The sequence below is a fragment of the Antechinus flavipes genome, chromosome 6 (genome assembly GCF_016432865.1).
Source record: "Antechinus flavipes isolate AdamAnt ecotype Samford, QLD, Australia chromosome 6, AdamAnt_v2, whole genome shotgun sequence".
Taxonomy (NCBI): Eukaryota; Metazoa; Chordata; class Mammalia; order Dasyuromorphia; family Dasyuridae; genus Antechinus; species Antechinus flavipes.
The window spans coordinates 209,277,581-209,295,243 of record NC_067403.1 but is presented as its reverse complement, the minus strand read 5'-3'; the positions used below and the strand labels follow the sequence as shown (position 1 = coordinate 209,295,243).

The following is a 17,663-nucleotide window of genomic DNA, read 5'->3' as shown; positions in this document are numbered from 1 at the left end:
TCTCTCTCTGGATGAAAATGACTTTTTCCATTAAAAGTTTCCTTTTCCTTTTCTCTGTTTCTTTCTCTCTCTTTCTTTTTCTATGTTTCTTTCTCTCTCTTTCTTTCTCTCTCTCTTTCTCTTTCTTCCTTCCTTTCTTTCTTTCTCTTCCTTTCTTTCTTTCTCTTCCTTCTTTCCTTCCTTCCTTCCTTCCTTCCTTCCTTCCTTCCTTCCTTCCTTCCTTCCTTCCTTCCTTCCTTCCTTCCTTCCTTCCTTCCTTCCTTCCTTCCTTCCTGTTTTCCTCTCTCCCTTTCTATCTTCCTTTCTTCGTTTGTTTGTTTGTTTCTTTTACCTTCCTTCCTTCACCTCACAAAGAAAGAGAGATGGTGAGATGAGGGACTTGCCCTAGATGACTCCAAGGGCCTTTCCTGCTCAGTGGCTCTGTGTTAGGCTTGTTTTGGGGAGCCTCAGTCACTGAGTCAGCCTTGTGGTATAGTCAGGTCAGCCTTATTCATGGACACAATAGTCCTTTGCACCGTGACCTCAGCCCTCGAATCTCTTATTCCCAATTCCTCAAATTCCCACTTGGAGAGATTCATTCATTTGAGTCAGGCTCCTTCAAAAACAACCGTGGCTCTCTCCTCTGATGGGCCACCCCACGATGCTCCCAGCACTGGGGTGAACGAGTGCGTTGATCTGGCTCCTTCCTTCTCAGGGAAAGAAGCAGCCAGTGTGGAAGAAAGGGAAGGGGAATAGTGAAGACCTTTCCCTGCTTCGGTTTCAGCCCTGTCTGCCCTAGGACACCTTCTCTGAGGCGGAGTGTGGCTGGCCCCCAGACGTGGGAAGCCGACCTAACCCTCACACACCGCTGCCTTTCTCCCCGGAGTCTGGCCGGCTGATCATGTTAACTGTCTCCCGAAGACCTGTCAGCCCTCGCCTTCCTCCTCCCATGCCCTGGTCCCCCGGGCCTCCGCTTTAATCTGGGGGGGAAGGTCCTCACCCTGACTTCTCCGTCCCCCCGGCAGCTCTGCTTTCAAGCAAATAACTCCGTTCTGAAACATGAGGCCTTTGAGAATAGACAGGGAGATCACTTCTCACAAACGTTTCTGTATTTTTTTTAGCCAGATCAGAGGAGAGAAATCACAGAGGGTTGTCAAGGAATGGTGGTCCCTAATATATAAAAGGTTTGGTGATGAGAGGAATAATATAGGGCTGGATGGAGTTCTATATTATTTGTGCAGGGTTTCCCTGACAACAGTCCCGGGAGGTGGGACAGGCCACGGGATCCCCTCCCTTCTGCCTGACCGCTTGTGGCCGGTGCCGTGCCCTACGTGGGGACTTTTCTGATCGGATGCAAGAAGGGTACAGTGTTCATCACCGTAGCATCCACTTCTGCAGTGTGGCTGGGAAACCCTTGGTCTAGCTCTAGGCTCTCAGGATCTAGCCTGACTATCTGCTCCAAATTTCCCAGCCAACAGCATGGCGGGGATGGGGATGGCTTCCACTGTCGTGGATATCACCTTTTTTCGGTTTTCATTTGAGTGCTTAATGCACTCAAGCCTTAAGCATTTAGCTTCAAATATTTCTCTTAATTTGTATCATGTCTAGGCCCTCCCATCCCTATCCCCTTAAGTGTTTAAGAAGAAGTGGTCTCTTAAAATCTTTTCTAAAGAAAAAAGTGACCCTTTAAGGGGTCCCGGAGCCAAAGAGATAGTTTCTCTTCTATTTGGGGGATGGGAGGTGGGATTTGGGTATCCTTGCAGTTATTTAAGTGAGCTCTGGTCCTAGCTTCTCCATAGAGTGGGTTTGGGACCCTCCCCATTTCCCCCTTCTTCTCCCCAGCTTTTGAAATAACTCTTCTTCTTGGAACCCACAGAAAATCCTTTGAGTTTGAGGATGCGTCCAGTCTCCAGTCCCTGTACCCCTCCTCCCCCACCGAGAACGGTACTGAGAACCAGCACAAATTTGGATCCAAGAGCACTTTAGAGGAGAATGCCTATGAGGACATTGTGGGTAAGACCCCAGAGAGCCGAGAGCTCAGCTGGGCGGGGGGCGAGGTTTTGCTGAAGCTTGGGGGTGGAGGGCTGTGGAATATGGGCCGGAAGATCTCGGAAATGTGGTCCAGAATTCTTTTTATGAACGTTCATGCTGGTTCTGGAGCTCAGTCCTTTTGGCTGAGACCCAGAATCTGCTTCAAATGAAGTCATTCCATCTGTAAATAAAACCTGTGTGGGGGAGAATGAATGGAGAGAGAACGAAAGGGTGCTCCCCAGCCATCCCCGGCTCTGAGGAGCACCTCAGAGGGATGTGGGAGGGAGGGAAGGGCTCACCTTTCCACCTGTGGGGAGCTGGCTGGGAGGAGGCCAGGTTTCTGGGAACTGAAACCCCAGGTGTCAGGTGGCCCCTCCTTTTCCTTCCCAAGGTGATTTGCACGTCTGGTTTCCTGGTGCTCTTTTGGGGAATTCCTCCTTCCTTGGGCTTAGTGCCCCGTGGACTGAAGGGAAAGAGAAGGGAAAAAGCATTTATTAAGGTCCTACTATGTGCCTAGCATTGCGTGGACCCCTGCGGGGCTCTCCTCTGAGAATAGGCATAATTCTTAATTAATGTTATTAATGAGCCGGTGACAAGAAATGGCACTTGGAGGGTGGGCTGGAGCACTGAAGTATGGAGGACTCATGGGCAAATCTCTTGTGGCTATGGGCAAGGGCCCATATATACCTACTATATGTGGGCAAGAGAAAGGGAGCAAAGGCAACAACCACCTGTGAAGGGCCTACTGTGTACTGTGATAACTGGAGCGGGGGAGCTCCTATACCTGAGATTCACAGTTTACAGAAAATCATCTTATTTGATCCTCATAACAATTCCTGGAGACAAGTGCTATTATCACCCACATTTTACAGTGGGGGAAACTGAGGCAAGCAGAGGCGAAGTGCATTTTTCCAGAGTAGTCCAGTTTGGCAGCAGCTTTGATTTCTTGGAGAAAAACACTATGGAATAGCTTGGGAAGGGTAAGATTATATCATATCAGGAAGGACTGGGACTTGTCTGAACTTAACTGAGTAGCTTTGGACATTACTGACCAAAGAAATAAAGTGAGCAGGTCGGTCTCTCTCTCTCTCTCTCTCTCTCTCTCTCTTTAATAGCTTTTTATTTACAAGTTATATGCATGAGTAATTTTACAGCATTGACAGTTGCCAAACCTTTTGTTCCAATTTTTCCCCTCCTTCCCTCCTCCCCCTCCCCTAGATGGCCGGTTGACCAATATGTTAAATATATTAAAGTATAAATTAGATATACAATAAGTATACATGACCAAACCGTTATTTTGCTGTACAAAAAGAATTGGACTCTGAAATATTGTACAGTTAGCCTGTGAAGGAAATCAAAAATGCAGGTGGGCAAAAATATAGGGATTGGGAATTCAATGTAATGGTTCTTAGTCATCTCTCAGAGTTCTTTCGCTGGGGTAGCTCGTTCAGTTCATTATTGCTCCATTGGAACTGATTTGGTTCATTTCATTGCTGAAGATGGCTGGGTCCGTCAGAATTGATCATAATATAATATTGTTGCTGAAGTATATAATGATCTCCTGGTTCTGCTCATTTCACTCAGCATTAGTTCATGTAAGTCTCGCCAGTCCTCTCTGTATTCATCCTGCTGGTCATTTCTTACAGAGCAATAATATTCCATAACATTCATATACCACAATTTACCCAGCCATTCTCCAATTGATGGGCATCCATTCATTTTCCAGCTTCTGGCCACTACAAACAGGGCTGCCACAAACATTTTGGCACATACAGGTTCCTTTCCCTTCTTTAGTATCTCTTTGAGGTATAAGCCCAGTAGAAACACTGCTGGATCAAAGGTACAGCAGATCTCTTAAGGGAGATTAGTCTGGTGGTAGAATAAAGGTCAGAGTGTAAGAGGGAGAAGCCAGAAACAGAAAGACCTGTTGTAATAGTCCCTTAAGAGTAACACCAAGGGCCTGTCCTAGGGTGGGAGTAATGGGGAGGGTTTGGTCAGATAACACTAGGATAACTAAGCTTTTTTTTTTTTAAACCTCGTTTTCTTTTTCTTTTCTTTTCTTTCTCTTTCTTTCTTTCTTTCTTTCTTTCTTTCTTTCTTTCTTTCTTTCTTTCTTTCTTTCTTTCTTTTTATTTATTTATTTATTTTTGATAACTAAGCTTTTTAAGGAGCTTCTCCATCTTTGAAGGAGGCTAGAATTGAGATGAGTCTTGACAGTGTGGGGGCCAGAGCAAGGCCCACATAGTAAATGGCTAACTATACTGGTGGTGGGGATGGGAGGAATGCTGAGGCACAGTGATCACATCTCAGATGTGAAGTATCATTGACTATATAATGAAAGGAATTTGTCACCTGTGAGTTACAGCTATAAGGTCAAATTGTTCTTTTTTCTCAGCAAAGTGTATATAGATAGATAGATATTTTAAATGAAAGCCGTTTTCCTTTTTCCTCTTTATAAGAGAAAGAAGCAGTTATTTAGGGATCATCTTATAATAAATAAGGGAATTAGTCTAGAATTCATTAGATGATGTTCAGAGATCTTTTTAGCTTTAGCATTCTGTTATTCCATAGTCAGGGTAAGGAAAAAAAAGGATCTGCCAAGTTGGTAAGCATTCATTAATAATTAGAGTAAGACATTTAAATAATTCTGCCAAGTTAGCAAGTATTTATTTAGTCCCTTATTAGGTATCGGGATTAGAAAAATCAAAACAGCCCTTGCCTTTTGATTGTTTCCTAAAGTGTGATTCCTAAAGGAATTTTTTTATTCCTATACTCTAGTGTTTTCATTAGGAATGGGAGTTGGATTTTATTTTCTGCATCTATTGAGATAATTATATGATTTTTGTTAATGGTTATTGATATAGTCAATTATGCTAATAGTTTTCCTAATATTGAACCAGCCCTGCATTCCTGGTATAAATCCTACTTGGTCATAGTGTAATATCCTGGGAATGATTTTCTGTAATCTCTTTGCTAATATTTTATTTAAGATTTTTTCATTAGGGAGATTGGTCTATAATTTTCTTTCTCTGTTTTCTTCCTACCTGGTTTAGGTATCTGTACCATATCTTTGTCATATAAGAAATTTGGTTAGAAATCCTTTTTTCTCTATTTTCAAAATAGTTTATATAGTATTGGAATTATTCCTTAAATATTTGGTAGAATTCACATCTGGCCCTGGAGATCTAAAGTGTGATTCAGAAAAAAAAAGTCTCTATTCCTTATTATCCCATTTTGTGTGACTTTGGGTCCCTCTCAAACTATTTTTATGGTTTTAGAAGAATAATTAGAGAGCGATGGATAGAAGGTGTGAGATGGCAAAATAAGATTCAATAAAAAAAAAATAGAGCTGTGCAAAAATGGAGTGGTCTACCTGGGTAAGTAATGGGTTCTTTTTTTCCCCAGAGGTCATCGAGCAGAGGCTAGATGGATGGCCATTGATCAGGTCCGTTGTAGACTGCATTCTTGTTGATGTTGGGGTATCCCACATAGTCTCTGAAGCCCTTTTCTGCTCTAGGACTTTGTGACCTCTTGAGATCTCCTCCAGCTTTAAATCCCATTACTCCCCATGGGTCATGAATTTCCCACCGGCTCAGACTGGTGAGTGTGTCCCGTAAGGCGTCGTTATTCACTCTCTCTGATACGAGTCGATCACGGCCGACACACATGGCTCAGCCGGGGTTTGTGTTCCGGAGCTCAGTGCAGGACGTTGCCGCGAGTTTGGGCTTGGGGTGCACATCTTGGTCTGCTCTGCCCAGGGTCTGAGAGCCCAGGTTCCCTTGCAGCTGAACCAGGTAATCTGCAGGAGATCTGCCCTCCCCGTCTTCTTGTTGTTTGGTCATTTCCGTGAGACCCAGCCTTTTGGGACTCCGTTTGGGCTCTCTTGGCAGAGACACTGGAGTGGTTTGCCATTTCTTTGTCCAGCTCTTTTTACAGATGAGTAAACTGAGGTAAACAGGGGTAAGTGACTTGCCCCGAGCCAGTCCTTGGGAGCCAGCTCTCTAGGCGGGGGATCTCTTGTCTGCTGGAATAACCTTGGATTTGCAAATCTTGTGACGGATAGCTCTGGCCTTCCCCGGAGCTCTCTGACTCAGAACCCTGAGGGCCTTCCCCTCCCTTACTGATTCCTTCTCCGGGGACCGGTTAAGAAAAGCCAGTCTTTCCTCATTTCTTTCTTCCCTAGCCTTAGCCCTGAGTGGGCTCAGTCAAACTGAGACCCGTTAAAGACCTTCCTTCAAAAAAGCCGAGATCTCCCTCGGCATCCAGGGCCTGCTCCAGCCATCTCGGCCTGTATCAGGCTACTGGACTCAGAGGGTCCAGCAAGCCCTCTCTTGCTCAAATCCAGTTGTCTGGGGCCTCCCTGATGGCACGGAGGTCTGTGATATGGAAGGACCATTAACAGCACTGTCTGACTCTAGGACCCTTCGTTCTGTTTTGCATTTCCCGCTCTGTCAGAGGATGGGGCAAAATGACTGATCCTTCCTTTGGGGATTTATGCAGCCCCTCATGGGAGCTGCCCCTCGGTGGGCTCTCTCTGGGCTGACTTGGCGGCTGCATTTACTCTGAAGATCCAGGTCCTATAACTGAGATTCACGGTCCCTCACCAGAGTCCTCGCCTTTCCTTAGTCAACCAGTGGCTACATTAGCTCAGAGCATTCACTCAGACGGCACAGGGAGAGGAGTAGCTATAGATCCACAAGCCTGGAATGCCCCATCCTGCACCACACATCCTGGGAGCGCTGGGATGAAGCTGGGTGGGAGGACCTCAGATACTTAATACTTCCTAGCTGTGTACCTTGGGCAAGTCACTTAACCCAATTACCTCAGTGAAAGAAAGACAGAGAGAGAGAGAGAGAGAGAGAGAGAGAGAGAGAGAGAGAGAAAGAGAGAGAGAGACAGAGAAGGGAAAGAGAGAGAGACAGAGAACAGAGGGGAGGACAGAAAGAAGGGGAAGAGAGAGAGAGACAGACAGAAACAGAAGGGAGAGACAGAGAGATAGGGGAGAGAGAGACAGGACAGAGAGAGACAGAAGCAGAAAGGAGAGGGGAGAGAGAGACAGAAAGCAGAGGGGAGGACAGAGAGAGACAGAAGCAGAAAGGAGAGGGGGAAGAGAAACAGAAACAGGGAAGACAGAAAGAAGGGAGAGATAGAGAGAGATACAAACAGAGCAAGAGAGAGACAGATACAGACACGGACCCAGAAACAGAGGAAAAGACAGAGAGAGACACAAAAGACAGAGATGGAGAGAGACACACACAGAAAGATAGAGAGAGACAGAAAAAGCAAGAGAGAGACAGAGGCTGAGAGACAGACACACAAACAGGGAGAGAGAGAGAGGAGAGAAAGGAAGGAGAGGAGGAAAGAAGAGGGAGAGAGAAGGAGAGAAGGAGGGAGAGAGACAGAAGGAGGAGAGAAGAAGGAAGGAAGGCGACAGAGAGAAAGGGGGAGAGAGACATATATACATAGAGATAGGAAGAGAGAAAAAGTCAGACAGCAAAGACTGCTCACTATTCACTGAATGAAGAAAAAATTTGGCAAATTAATGTCTTCTTCAATTGTACCCAGCCTTTTATGGCATTTTCTTGGCAAAGATACTGGAGTGGCTTGTCATTCCCTTCTCCAGCTCCTTTTACAGATGAGTAAACTGAGGTAAACAGGGGTAAGTGGCTTGCCCAGAGTCACACAGCTTGTAGGATGTCAGATTTGAACTCGGGTCCCCAGGGCTGGTGCTGTGTCCGCTGTACCACCTAGCTGCTAACTGGTATCTTGGGTACCTACATCTCTGATTCTGGGGCCAGACCCTGTGGCCTCTAATTTTTTTAAACAGTATTTTGTTTTTCCAGTCACCTGCAAAGAAAGTTTTGGACATTCCCCTTTGCAAAACCTCCTGTTCCAAGTCTTTCTCCCTCCCTTCCCCAAGGTAGCAACCCATCCCATATAAGGCTAAACTCGTGCAGTTCTTGTAGCACATTTCCATATTCATGGTGTGCAAGAAAAGTCAGGTCAGAAGGGGGGAGGAAGCCATGAGAAAGAAGAATCGAACAAACAAATGAACGGTGACAACAAGGAGATGAGAGTGCCCTGCTGGGGTCCCCGCAGCAGTCTCCACAGCTGTCTCTGGCTGGGGCTGCAGGTTCCCGCACAAGCCTAGTGGGACCGTGCTCCTTGCTTAGGGGGCCAGGGCTGCTTGGGGCCATCTTTGAAGTCCTGGTGTCCGGCCCCTAGTGGGGACTTGCTCAGTGGTCACTGAAGGGGCCGTGGTCGCTCCCCTGTATCTGCCCTGGCCAGAGCCCTCTGGGGGATCGTTCTCAGGTGACACACCTGATTTTAGAGGGGACTCTGGTGAAATGGAGCCTTCTGGGCAGAGGGCCCCAGAACGGGGAGGAGGAAGAGGCGCTTCGGGACTTGACCACATAGGGATTAGTGAGAGGAAGACTGCTGGGGCTGTCTGCAGAGTGCAGCAAGGAGGCAGATCTGGGCTCGGAGAGGGAAACCTTGGGCTGCCAGCTGCTGCAGACTCATCTGTCTGAACGCAGACCCCTCTCAGATACTTACTGGGAGACCCTGGCCAAGCCCCTCAACTTCATTTGCCTCGGTTTCCTCATCTGTAACGGAAGGAAAGGGCCAACTCGCCCAGTGTCTTTGCCAAGAAGACCCCCACTGGGGTCCTTGGTGGTCATCAGCAGCACAGTTGCTCCTCCCTCCTGAGGACTTCGGGAAGGGGCTACAGGCTGGGGCCAGTGTCTCGCTAGGGGCGGTCCGATCCTCTCCGGGACCCTAATCCGTTCTGAGCTGGGGGCTGCGGGGTCTGTTCCCACGGGGGAGTTTGCAGCAGAACGTGGCTCTCTGCAAAGAGGAAGAAGGGAGGTTTTTCTCTGACTGGCTTAACTTGACCCCGGGAACTCCTCTGGTGTCTTAAGTGACTGACCTGAGGTAATAGGGCCGGAGATTTCTGGTTGGAGGGAACTTTGAGGTCAGTGACTCCTACCCTCTCATTTTGGAAATGAGGATACGGAAACCCAAAGAGCAAGTGATGGCCCGGGATTACAGCTCTCTGAAATGGGGTTTGAACCCAGGTCCTCCAGTCAGTCCTCCAGAAAGATTTTATTAAGTGCTGCTGTGTTCTGAGCACTCTCTGTCCCGGGCTGCACTGGCCCAAGTGTGGCCCTGGGGGAGGGCAGGAAGTGGTTCCAGACCGCTGAGGTTCCTCCTACTGCAGAGACCTTCCTGAGAGTCTTGGGCTCGCCGCTTCTTCATCTGGTTCCAGAGGACAGTGGTTAGAGCGCTGGGCCTGGAGTCAGAAAGACCTGAATTCAAATCTAGCCATGGAAATTATTGGCTGTCTCTCAGGGTTGTGAGGATCAAATGAGATATTTGTTAAATGCTTAGCACAGTGCCTGCCATGTTTGTTTCCTTCCTTCCTTCCTTCCTTCCTTCTTTCCTTCCTTCCCTCCCTTTCTTCCTCTTTTTCTTCCTTTTCTTTTTTCTTTCTTTCTCCTTTGCTCCTTCTTCCTTTCTTTCTCTTTCATTCTTTTTTCTTTCTTTCTTTCTTTCCTTTTTTCTTTCTCTCTCTTTTTCTTCCTTCCTTTCTTCCCTCCTTTCCTTTCCTTCCTCTTTCTTTTTCTCTCTCTTTCTCTCTCTTCTTTTTGTCTCTTGTTTCTCTCTCTCTCTCTTTCTTTCTCTTCCTCCTGCCTTCTCCCTCTGTCTTTCCTTTCTTTTTCTCTTCTTTCTTTGCCTCCCTTTCCTCCTCCCCTTCCCCTCTCCTTTTTTCCCCTCTTTCCCTCTCTCCCATGGAATCCATCCTTGTCCTTCCTGTTTGAATTATTTCCCTGAAAAGTGGTGTTGCTGTTTCAAAGCCCTGATGACCATTTCTGCATCTGTTGCCTAAAAATATGTCCGAGGAAGCAGTCGCTTGGAGAGCCAGAGCTGCCTGACCAGACTGGGGCCTCTTCAGTCCCCCTGCCCCAGGCATTCTGGCCAAGGAGTGACCTGGGACCTTGAGGGAGTTAATTAAGCCTGCGCTGCATTTTTAGCCTCTGCTCAGCTTCCCCATTCTCCCCGGGAGGGGCCAAGCAGGGAAAAGAAAGTTAGCAGCAGACCCGGGGCGTGAAGAGAACACTGGACGGGAGGTCCAAGAGGTACGCGAGGTACGCAGGGGGCAGGAGGGGTCAGAGCCAGCAGCCGGGGGTCGGGAAGCAGGCAGGGGACTGGAAGAGAGGGCATGAGGGGGCAGTGGTAGAGGGTATGGGAAGGAGAGGAGGGGAAGAAGAGGAGAAGAGAGAGATGGAAGGGAGAAGAGAGAGGGAGAGGAAGAGGAGGAGAAGAGAAGGGGAAAAGAGAGGAGAAGGTGAGAGAGAGGAGAGGAGGAAAAGAGGGAAGAAGGGGAGAGAGAGGGGAGCAGAGGAGAGGAGGGGAGGGATGGAGAAAAATGAGGAAAGGAATCATGGGAGGAATGAATGAGAGGAATGAACTTGGAAGGGAGGATCGGAGGGGAGGGAGCCCGGGGTGCTGGGAGGGTGAGCAGTCAGGGTCACGCCTTTCCCCCTGCCCTCGGGCAGAAGGTCTTTTGGCTGGTGTCCAGGAGAAGCTGTCCTTTCTCTCTTTGTAGAGTTGGGAGCTGTTTAGCCTTGGGAGGGTTAGGGGAGGGTGTGGAACAAGGGGTGGGCCTGGAGTTTGGTGCTTGTTCAGGGGCTGGGGGCTGCAGCCCCAGATTACCCACCACACGGGGCAGATAATTGACTGTCTTTGGGGTGTCATCAGAGTAACTTTGAACCTGTGCTGGGCTGAACCTGGCTTTGCCCTTCTCCTCACCCTCTCCAACATGCCATGCCAGGTTCCCTCTGTCAAGAAGGGCCCCTCCAGCTTGCACTGTCCCCCCTTCTTCCTCTCCTCCCTGGCCCACAAGTACCCTCAGACCAGCAGGCCCCCTCAGGCCAGCATGGACCCTCAGGCCAGCAGGCCCCCTCGGGCCAGCATGTCCCCTCTATCCAGCAAATCCCCTCAGGCCGGCAGGTCCCATCTGTCCAGCAGGTCCCCTCAGACCAGCAAGTCCCCTCAGGCCAGCAGGTCCTCTCAGGCCAGCATGGCCCCCTCAGGCCAGCAGGTCCCCTCTATCCAGCAGGTCCCCTCTGCCCAGCAGGTCCCCTCTGTCCAGCAGGTCCCCTTAGGCCAGCAGGTCCCCTCTGCCCAGCAGGCCCCCTCAGGCCAGCAGGTCCCCTCTGTCCAGCAGGTCCTGTTAGGCCAGCAGGTCCCCTCTGTCCAGCAGGTCCTCTTAGGCCAGCAGGTCCCCTCTGTCCAGCAGGTCCCCTCTGTCCAGCAGGTCCCCTCTGCCCAGCAGGTCCCCTCTGTCCAGCAGGTCCCCTCTGCCCAGCAGGTCCCCTCGGGCCAGCAGGCCCCCTCGGGCCAGCAGGTCCCCTCTGCCCAGCAGGTCCTCTCGGGCCAGCAGGCTCCCTCTGCCCAGCAGGCCCCCTCGGGCCAGCAGGTCCCCTCGGGCCAGCATGTCCCCTCTATCCAGCAAGTCCCCTCAGGCCAGCAGGTCCTCTCAGGCCAGCATGGCCCCCTCAGGCCAGCAGGTCCCCTCTATCCAGCAGGTCCTGTTAGGCCAGCAGGTCCCCTCTGTCCAGCAGGTCCCCTTAGGCCAGCAGGTCCCCTCTGCCCAGCAGGCCCCCTCAGGCCAGCAGGTCCCCTCTGTCCAGCAGGTCCTGTTAGGCCAGCAGGTCCCCTCTGTCCAGCAGGTCCTGTTAGGCCAGCAGGTCCCCTCTGTCCAGCAGGTCCCCTCTGTCCAGCAGGTCCCCTCTGCCCAGCAGGTCCCCTCTGTCCAGCAGGTCCCCTCTGCCCAGCAGGTCCCCTCTGTCCAGCAGGTCCCCTCTGCCCAGCAGGTCCCCTCGGGCCAGCAGGCCCCCTCGGGCCAGCAGGTCCCCTCTGCCCAGCAGGCCCCCTCGGGCCAGCAGGCCCCCTCTGCCCAGCAGGCCCCCTCGGGCCAGCAGGTCCCCTCGGGCCAGCATGTCCCCTCTATCCAGCAAGTCCCCTCAGGCCAGCAGGTCCTCTCAGGCCAGCATGGCCCCCTCAGGCCAGCAGGTCCCCTCTATCCAGCAGGTCCTGTTAGGCCAGCAGGTCCCCTCTGTCCAGCAGGTCCCCTTAGGCCAGCAGGTCCCCTCTGCCCAGCAGGCCCCCTCAGGCCAGCAGGTCCCCTCTGTCCAGCAGGTCCTGTTAGGCCAGCAGGTCCCCTCTGTCCAGCAGGTCCTGTTAGGCCAGCAGGTCCCCTCTGTCCAGCAGGTCCCCTCTGTCCAGCAGGTCCCCTCTGCCCAGCAGGTCCCCTCTGTCCAGCAGGTCCCCTCTGCCCAGCAGGTCCCCTTTGCCCAGCAGGCCCCCTCGGGCCAGCAGGTCCCCTCTGCCCAGCAGGTCCCCTCGGGCCAGCAGGCCCCCTCTGCCCAGCAGGCCCCCTCGGGCCAGCAGGTCCCCTTTGCCCAGCAGGTCCCCTCAGACCAGCAGGCCCCCTCAGGCCAGCGCAGTCCCCTTCCTGGGGTTAGACTGGCCTGCCTGGGAAGGGGAGGTTGGCAGGTAAGCAGGGTGGGATGAAGCGAGCCCTGCTTGGGCAGAGTCCCCAGGACGGGTGGGGGGGCCAGGCCGGCTTGGGCAGCCCAGTCTCCTTAGCCAAAAGCACCATTGAGATAAGCTCAGCCTCCAAGGCTCCGAGTGCAGAGCGGAAATTCTTGGCGATGCCCTGGGCTCTTATCTCAGCTGCAAAGCTGGGAAAGGTTGCGACCTCTGGTTTCCCCAGGCTGGGCTGCGGAGGGGCTCCGGGCCAAGCCTCCTGGGAAGAAAGCCGGTCTGTTGCTGCCCCTGCCCCGCATTCCTCCTGAGCTGAAGGGCCCAGAACGCAGGTGAAAGCCCCCCCGGGCCCCGGGCCCAGTCCTTCCATCGGGGCCGGCCTCAGCTTCTGGCTGGAGAATTGGGGCCTCTCCCCCAGCCTCCCCAGCTTCACCTCCCTCTCCAGGGGCTCAGCTTCCCTGATTGGAGGCCTTGTGAATTTCCCGTGGCCTCTCGGGTAACCCCGTACCCCAACTCTTACTTTAATAAAACCCCCATTACCCAAAGACTCGTACTTTCGGGCTGAATAATACGGACCATGTGCAAGCACTTTGCAAATTAAAAGCACCATAAACCTTAGCTATTATTGTTGTTGCTGTTAGCTCAAGGTTCTTGAAGGGAAAAAATATGGGGCCTTGAGTCAGAGTGTTGGACTGAGACCCTGGGAGACGTGTGCCGCGTTTGGGTAGGACTGGGGGTGGGGGCCGGAGCCGGACGGATTCCTGACGGGACAGCTCAGAAAGGGCGCGGGCTCCGAGGACCGAGGCGCGCTCGGAAGGAGCCCTGTGGCCCGCTGGACGGACCAGAAGACTTTGCAGGAAGGTGCCCTTCTCCCATTTGTAGGTAACGTGCAGGACTGGGGCAGCTAACAGCACGCTGGGTCCCCAGCCAGGAGCTGACAAGATCTTGGCAGGCCAGACTATTGGGAAGAATTAGAAAAATTTTGTAGCATAAATACGGACTCTTAAGCTTGGTTTGGGGAAAAATATCCTCTTTAACATATATTTTAACATGTTTAACATATATCAGGTTGCTTGCCATCTAAGGTCAGGGGAAGGAGGGGAAAATTTGGACACAAAGTTTTGTGGGGATCTGTGTTGAAAAATGATTCCTGCATGTTTTAAAAATAAAATGCTTTAATTAAAAAGAAAAAAGAAAAAAAATCCTCTTCATAGCAGTTTATTGGAAAAAAAGAAAAGGGGATTTGAGGAGAGTGCGAGTTTAATCTATCAGCAGCGCGATAGGGCAGCCAAGAGAGGGTCACAGTGGGGGAAGCAGGGGATTTGCCCGCAGGAAGATGGAGTTCAAGTTCTGTCCCTGACTCTGCTCGGTGACCATGACGCTTCTGTAACCTGGAAGTTGGAGCATCTGCGGGCCCTTCCCCATGGCTGGCATGGGGTTCCGTGGGGTTTGGGAGCCTTTTGCAGCCCTTGACGCCTTGGAAATGTCCCTCCTTCCTTATGTTAATAGCAAGGTTCGGGCAGGCTGGGGCTGCATTGAGAGACGGCTGAGGCCCTGGCCGAGGGGGTGGGGGCAGAGTTTTTCCCAGCAGGCCGCCCAGCAGCTGGGGGGAGGGGGGGCTGAGCAGTTGCCATCCCAGGGTGTCAGTTTAGAAGGCAGCGCACTGTGGGATTAATGCAGCATGCGGGGAGAGGGAGAGAGCGCCCGTCTGTGGGCCAGTCCCAGGCTTTCGTGGGACCCGAGCTTGTTGGGACGTCTCCTAGCGCTTGGTTCTCCAGAGCGTGGCTGCAGGACCCCGTTCTCCTGCCTCCTTTTACGCAGGGTGCAGGGGGGATCACAGAAAAGTGAACTCCCAACAGCTCTGGCGGGCTGGGGATTCCCCCGCACTGGGGGCCTTCAGGTGAATTAGAGAAGGGGCTGCTGTTCGGGGGGAGGTTGGGCTAGAGGGCCTCAGAGAGACCCTTCCTTCCCTGAGATCTGGGACTTCCTGCTGGGGCTGGAGCCGCTGTGCCCTGCTGCTGCTGCTGCTAAAAATGGGGCTCCTCTGCACAGCCTTGTAAACAGCCACTCACCAGGCAAATTATATACTGCAGGGTTAACATAGTGTGTCAGTGTGGAGCACAGTGCCTGGCAGGCAACAAACCTTAATAAACCTTAATAAACCTTCCTTTCTTCCTTCCTTTCTTCCTATCTTCCTCTCTCCCTTCCTTCCTCTCTCCCTCCCTCTTTCTTTTCCTTCCTTTCTCCCTCCCTCTCTCTCTTCCTTCCTTCCTTTCTTCCTATCTTCCTCTCTCCCTTCCTTCCTTTCTCCCTCCCTCTCTCTCTTCCTTCCTTCCTTTCTTCCTATCTTCCTCTCTCCCTTCCTTCCTTTTTCCCTCCCTCTTCTCTTCCTTCCTTTCTCCCTCCCTCTCTCTCTTCCTTCCTTCTCTCCTTCCTCCCTTCCTCCCTTCCTTCTTTCTCTCCTTCTTCCTTCTTCTTTCTTCCCTCCCTTCCTTCCTTCATATCTCCCTCCCTTCCTTCCTTCCTATCTCCCTTCCTTCCTTCCTTCCTTCCTCCTCCCTCCCTCCCTTCCTTCCTTCCTTCCCTCTCTCCTTCCTTCCTTTTTTTTCTTTCCCTTGCTCCCTCCCTTCCTCTCTTCCTCCTCCCTCCTTCCTCCCTTCCTTCCTTCCTTCCTTCCTTCCTTCCTTCTTCCTTCCTTTCCTGAAAGAGAAAGGAGAAAGATATCTTTTCTTTCCCCTCCCCGCCCCAAGCTCTCATCAACTGTCTTCTTTTTTTTTTTATTATTAACAAATTTTACTCCTTCGAAACTTTTAGTTTGGCAGGCTGGTGAAACCATTTACTGGACTGGTAGGTTTTATGTTCTTTTTGTAAGTTTGGCTGCTGGGGTCAGCTCTGCTCAGGGCTTTGGAACAGTTACAAGTCATTTTAATAACATGAGTCTGTTACGGGAAATTGTTTGCTCAGCCTTGCTCAGACACTGGGGACTCTACTGTACTTGGGTGTTTGGGAATCACTTAATCCAACCCCAAGTCCTTTCTTGACCCCCTCCTTGACTCATTAGTTTACAGAGACTTTTATTGCTCCAAGTGCAGTCTAATTAACTGTGACTAAAATTCCCCGTCTAATTTTTTTTCCTTCTAAAAGGCATTTCCTAAATTCATTGTGGTTTTCTTCATAACAACAACAAGTTGATTCCCCGGATTCAGGAGGACCTTGGCTTTGGAAATTGTGAAATCCCCAGGAACATGGGGATAGATTTTTGTCCTATGCATGAGATCCATTGATTTAAAAGATATCTTTTCTTCCCCCACCCCCAAGCTCTCATCAACTGTCTTCTTTTTTTTATTATTAACAAAGACAGATCTGGTCTTCTGCTATCATACAAAATCTGAGGGCATCTGCCTCGTTTTTTGAATGATAATCATTTTCTAACTTCGTCCACCAGCTAGGAGTTGGTTGCTAAGCAGAAGCCATGTTAGGGTACCAAGTCAGGAAGCAATAGCAATAAGGAGTTGTTGGATCCAAGACCCTGCTGCAAAACAGTGGGAAAGGAAGAAAAAACTAGTCTTTTTCCTTTTTTTTTTTTCTGGTCTCAGACTCTGGATATGAAGGGAATTTGTCTTTTCCTTTTCTGGTCTCTTAGCACTAGATCCTCCCTGTATACATTTATATTTTAATTTGTATTTTGTTTATCTCTGCCCTTATCTTATCTTCCTCCTAGGGCAAGGACTAAGGCTTATTTATCTTTAAATGGCTCCCAGCTTCCTTGCTTGTGCTTGGGCACATCACAAATGTTTGTGGAGTAAATGAATTGGTGGCTGTTTCCCCTGCTAGCTGCTGTCAGGAAGTAAGTGCCTCAAAGCTGGAAACAATGAGCCTGGGAGTCTTAAATAGGAGCATACTCCTTCCTCAGCCTTTTTTAAGGTTCAGTTTAGATGCTACTACTTTTTTGGGACAATTTTTTCCTGCTCTCCTGCCTTATTAGTGTTCTTCTCTCTCTTTCCATCATCTTGAAATTTCTTGGTTTATTTAGCTTGGGGATTCTTTCAAAAGAATGTTATCTCCTCAGCCAATCCCACTGCTAAAGTTCCCCCCCTCCCTGGAACTCTGGTTGCTTGATGAGTAGCATGGAGAATAAACTGAATCTTGGGCGGGAGAATCAAGCCTTCCCTATCTCAAGTACTTTGGGAAAATGTATATGGCAAAAGTCCTGAGTTGAAGTCAAAAGAACTGAATTTGACACAAAATTCTCCTTTCTACATGTATGATCTTGAGCATGTCACTTAACTTCCTGGACCTCAAGTTTTCTCTTCTGTAAAATCATAGGACTAATTGACCTTTAACAGGCCCCTTCTTTCTTTAAATCCTCTGATCCTTGCACATTGCAAGCATTTAATAAATGTTCGTAGAAGTTCACAGAACTGACCCGTTACCACTTCTTGGCCAGCATTGGTTCATGTCAGGAAGCACTGAGGTGCTGTGTCCAGGGATTAGGGAGTTAATATCCTCTCGGCTAAAGGGATCATCCATCGATGTTTTGAACCCATGGAATGTCCAGTGATCTGGTTCATGAGAAAACCTAGACTACTTTCCACTTTGTTTGGGTCAGAAGATTCACAGACTTTTTTCTGCTCTTTAAAAATAGTTGCTATCTTGTTATCATCTTCCTTTTGGAATTATCTACCTCTCCACCCATCAAGCCACGCTTTGTAAGGAAGATTTAAAAAGAAAAGAAAAAATAGTTCAGCAAATGAACCAGTATATCAACTATATGAAAGTTCCCCCCGTGAAGATTGGAGGAAGATACACTTTGTTTCATCACTAGAGCCAGGTTTGGTTACTACAATTACACAATATTCAGATCTATTTCCCCTTTTCCATTTATTTTGTAATAGTCATTATGTATATTGTTTTCCTGGATCTGCTTATTTCACTCTACACCAGTTTTTGTAAGCCTTCCCATGGTTATCTGAATTACTGTTTTTTTTTTTTTTAACAATACTACATTCTGTTCCAGTCACGAACCAGTTTGTTCCCTGCAAAGGACAGCTATCTAATTGACAGATATCCAATTCTTTTCTAAAATCTACTGGTCAACAAAC

General features: G+C 49.9%; 1 protein-coding gene across 10 annotated transcripts in view; it reads left to right on the top strand.

Moving 5' to 3' along the window:
• The window catches only part of DENND2B (DENN domain containing 2B), a 203,632-nt gene that overhangs the window by 153,871 nt on the left and 32,098 nt on the right, over positions 1–17,663 (top strand). For 8 of the 10 annotated variants that reach the window (XM_051965226.1, XM_051965225.1, XM_051965224.1 and 5 more), the window contains 2 exons: positions 1,101–1,163; positions 1,856–1,992. In XM_051965226.1, coding sequence (XP_051821186.1) covers positions 1,101–1,163; positions 1,856–1,992 — 200 coding nt within the window. The remainder of the gene's footprint in view (positions 1–1,100; positions 1,164–1,855; positions 1,993–17,663) is intronic. The other 2 variants (XM_051965229.1, XM_051965228.1) reach the window with 1 other exon arrangement.